At 44.6% G+C, this 3,607-nt stretch overlaps 1 protein-coding gene across 1 annotated transcript; it reads left to right on the top strand.

Moving 5' to 3' along the window:
• Nucleotides 1–2,157: 2,157 nt before the first annotated feature.
• On the top strand, nt 2,158–3,054 carry LOC141686735 (uncharacterized). The gene has a single exon (XM_074491787.1). It carries the CDS (start codon nt 2,158–2,160, stop codon nt 3,052–3,054), a length of 897 nt encoding a protein of 298 aa, XP_074347888.1.
• Nucleotides 3,055–3,607: the final 553 nt, after the last annotated feature.

Raw genomic sequence — 3,607 nt, forward strand, 5'->3', positions numbered from 1 at the left:
CTCATATACACACACAACCACCTTGCATTCATTTTTATCTTCATCTTCCCCAAAAGCGAGTTCTTACTCTCACACCGGAGGCACCGCGGGACCCGAAACCCCCTTCTGGTGTTGTTTTGTAGGAACCCCACCACCGCTACACCTCCACAGCGGAGAAGGATCCAGGTGCGGCATCGAAGGAGAAGCCCCGCCACCAGGAGTTATCATTTGGCGTTAGAAGGAGGGGCTCTCCATCCTTGGGTCTCAGTGCCCCCGGATTCACCTTCATCAGCAAGCTCTTGAAAGAGACCATTTATTTAACTTGTAAGAACCCAAGCAACCAAACTCTTCCATAAACAAGAATGTTGTTTGTTTAAGCCACATTTGTGTGTGCTCTTTATTTTAGGTTACATTTGTGTGAGCCCTGTTTTGTTTATTTAAGCCACGTTTGTGTGTGCTATTGTTAGTTTTGATCATTTTAGAACCCCGATTTTGCTCTAGTTTGAATATTGTCTTTGTGCTCTAAAACCCCACTACACTTATTCTACCGCATTGTTGAGTAGTCCCAGAAGATTGTTTAAACTAGTCCCAGAAAGCTGTTTGTTATTGCTTGTTATTGTTTGGGATAGTTTTTTTGATTTTCGTAAAGTAACCTTAAATCCATATTATCAGTTGGAAACTTTTTTTAGTTGGTATTTTTGAGAAATGGCAAGACCAGGAAAGCATACTTCTAGGAGACCCTCTGCTAGTACTCAGGTCCGGGAGCCGGACTACTCCCTGGCCCTCGATCCAGGAGCCGACAGAGAAGCGTTCCAGAAGCAACCATTGCAACACACTCCTGTTATGGAGAGAATTGTAAACACCCGGGATGCCAGAAACCTTATTGAGCTGAACCAATACAAATACACTAATGTTCCGGTGGTCGAAGAGCACATGGCCAACCTTACAAGTGATGAACTGGAAGAAGCAATCCAGCTCTACAGGCAGGAGCAAACTCGGCTCCCGGAAGAAGCCGAACTTGAGGAAGAACCTTAGGAGTCCGGGGACTTCTAGCAATCTAAGAGATCTGTCTTTGACCGGATTGGAGCTAAGGGAAAGAAAAGCAAAAATGATCAGGGTAATAAGAAAGAAGCAGAAGCTGCTAAACAGAAAAGGTTGGAAGAGATGCGGGAGCAAATCAGAAAAGAGGAAGAAGCAAAGCTCGAGCTAAAAATCCAAAAAAAATGCAGTTAGAAGAAGAAAAGCTGCTGGCCAAGTCTAGGACCAAGAGAACCCCGGAGGGATCCTACTCCGGAGCTGATTCCTGATGATGAAGAAGAGGAGAAGCAGAAAGACTTAAAAGATATGATCTATGAATTGCAAAGAAAGATGGACAGAGACTCAGGAGTAGAAGTTGGGGAAACATTAACTCCTTTCAGCCACTCCTTGGAGGCCATTCCCCGGCAGCGGGACTTGAAGCACTACAATTTTGATTCTTTTGACGGTCTGAGAGACCTAGAGGAGCACTTGAACTACTTTGGGTAGATCGCGCAAATATATTACTACAATGACTTGACGAAATCAAGGTTCTTCGCATCAACTCTTAAGGGAGGGGCCTAGAGATGGTTCAGCAGGATCCCCTCCCGCAACATCTATATTTGGAAGGAGTTCCGTGCATCTTTTCTCCGGAGATTTCGAGCAAACAAAATGCATGAAATGCATATGTGTCACCTGGAAACAATCCGGCAGCATGACAATGAGTCTCTCTCTGCATATATGCTTCGGTTCTAGGAAGCAATCAACAAAGTCTCGAGCTTGGATGAGCGCAAAGCTCTGAGCATTTTCAGGAGAAACTTGGACCTAGAGCACAATGAGAGATATATTTTAGAACTGAATAATAAGGAGCCACAAAGTGTGGCAGCAGCTTACTCCATGGCTGCCAGATTCATAAAGGAAACTGATGTACTCCAAGCAATGATGATGACCCAGAATGGGGGGTCAAGGAGTAAGAACACTGATGACCAACCGAAAGGGGGTTACCATCAGGACAAGAACTTCAAGCAAAACCAACAGAGCTAAGAAAAATAAACCAGTACAGTTTTTCAGAGACTCGATCATACGCCGGAGTCCAAGAGCGATCCAGGACCCGCGAAGCTACCCCGGGAGCCGAAACAGGAGCCGGACTGGACTCCTCTCAACATGACCCGGGAGGAAATCTTGAAGGAGGTAAAAGACAAACCTTTCTATTATCCTCTGAAGCCAATACAAACGCCTCCGGAGAGCAGGCCTTACAATAGACAATGCGATTATCATGAGACCCATGGCCATAAGACTGAGAACTGCTTATCACTCAAGTACTTCATTGAGGACCAAGTGAATAAAGGAAATATGAACAAATACTTAGTCCGGGACAACAACAACAACAACGACAACAACAGAGGGGAGGCGCAAAAGAGAGGAAAAAACGTAGTTAATGTAGTCCTAGGAGGCTCCCACTCCCCATCACGGAGCCCGGACTTCGGCGAAGAAGTGCTCTCAATCCAATCACTCCCAGATATGGTGATATCTTTTAGCAGTAAGGACTATGAAGGAGTCAACCCTCATCACAATGCAGCTTTAGTTGTCACCTTGGAAATCTTTGATAATAAAGTAAGAAGAATGCTCATAGACAATGGTTTCTCATTAAATATTCTCTACAAGTACATAGTGGATCAAATGCAATTAGGGAGCATCCGCTCAAATGATTGCCGGGAGGATCCACTCTATGGGTTCGGATACAACTTAGTCCCGATCCAAGGAACTTTGTATCTACCTGTTATTTTTGGAACTGCTCCTAACCAAGTAACTCATATCATAAAGTTCTATGTCATCAACACTCCTTCATCATACTATGGAATCATCGGCAGATCAGCTCTAAGCATGATGCAAGCAATAACTTCAATCTCCCATCTCAAAATCAAGTTCCCAACCCCGACAAGAGTCGGGGAGATAAAAAGAGATTATGGAGTTGCTGAAACATGCTATAGCCAGGGGTTAGTAATGGCAGAAACCCACCAGGACAATAAAAGGAAGGCCACAGTCCTTCGCAAACAATAAAGCATCAAGAAGCACCGACCCCGACCAAGGGAAGAAACAATAAAAGAGGTACAACTCATTCAATCAAGCCCGGACCAAGAATCAAACATGCCAAGTTCGTAGGGACCGGCAAGCAAGCAATTCATGGTAGTCGATAAGGCAAATCAGGTCCTAGACCAAGCTAGTCCTACCATGCAAGCAACCAAAGCAAAAGAATCAGAACAAGTTAACTTCTACCTGAAGAAGAACTCCGGAGCCCGAATTCATCAAATGGTCTCAAACAAAGAACAAGCAAAAATCGAAGCTGCAGTTGAAACTGAAGAAGTCCAGGTTGATGAAAATAGTCCTAACAATAAGGTGAAAGTTGGTTCAGGACTCGAAGAGTCCTTCAATATAATTCGGACCGGGGGCAAGAAAAGCTCAAATTCTTCTAAGGATAACCAACCTTAGTCCTGATTGGCTGAGCTCAATGCAATCCGGACTGGGGGGCAAGAAAAGCTCAAATTCTTCTAAAAACAACCAACCTCAGTCCTGACCGCTGAACTCAACGCAATCCGGACTGGGGGGCAAGAAA

This window comes from Apium graveolens, chromosome 2 (genome assembly GCF_009905375.1).
Source record: "Apium graveolens cultivar Ventura chromosome 2, ASM990537v1, whole genome shotgun sequence".
NCBI lineage: Eukaryota > Viridiplantae > Streptophyta > Magnoliopsida > Apiales > Apiaceae > Apium > Apium graveolens.

Coding starts and splice junctions, on each gene's coding strand:
- LOC141686735 (XM_074491787.1), top strand. CDS start 2,158: ATGACCCGGGAGGAAATCTTGAAGGAGGTAAAAGACAAACCTTTCTAT.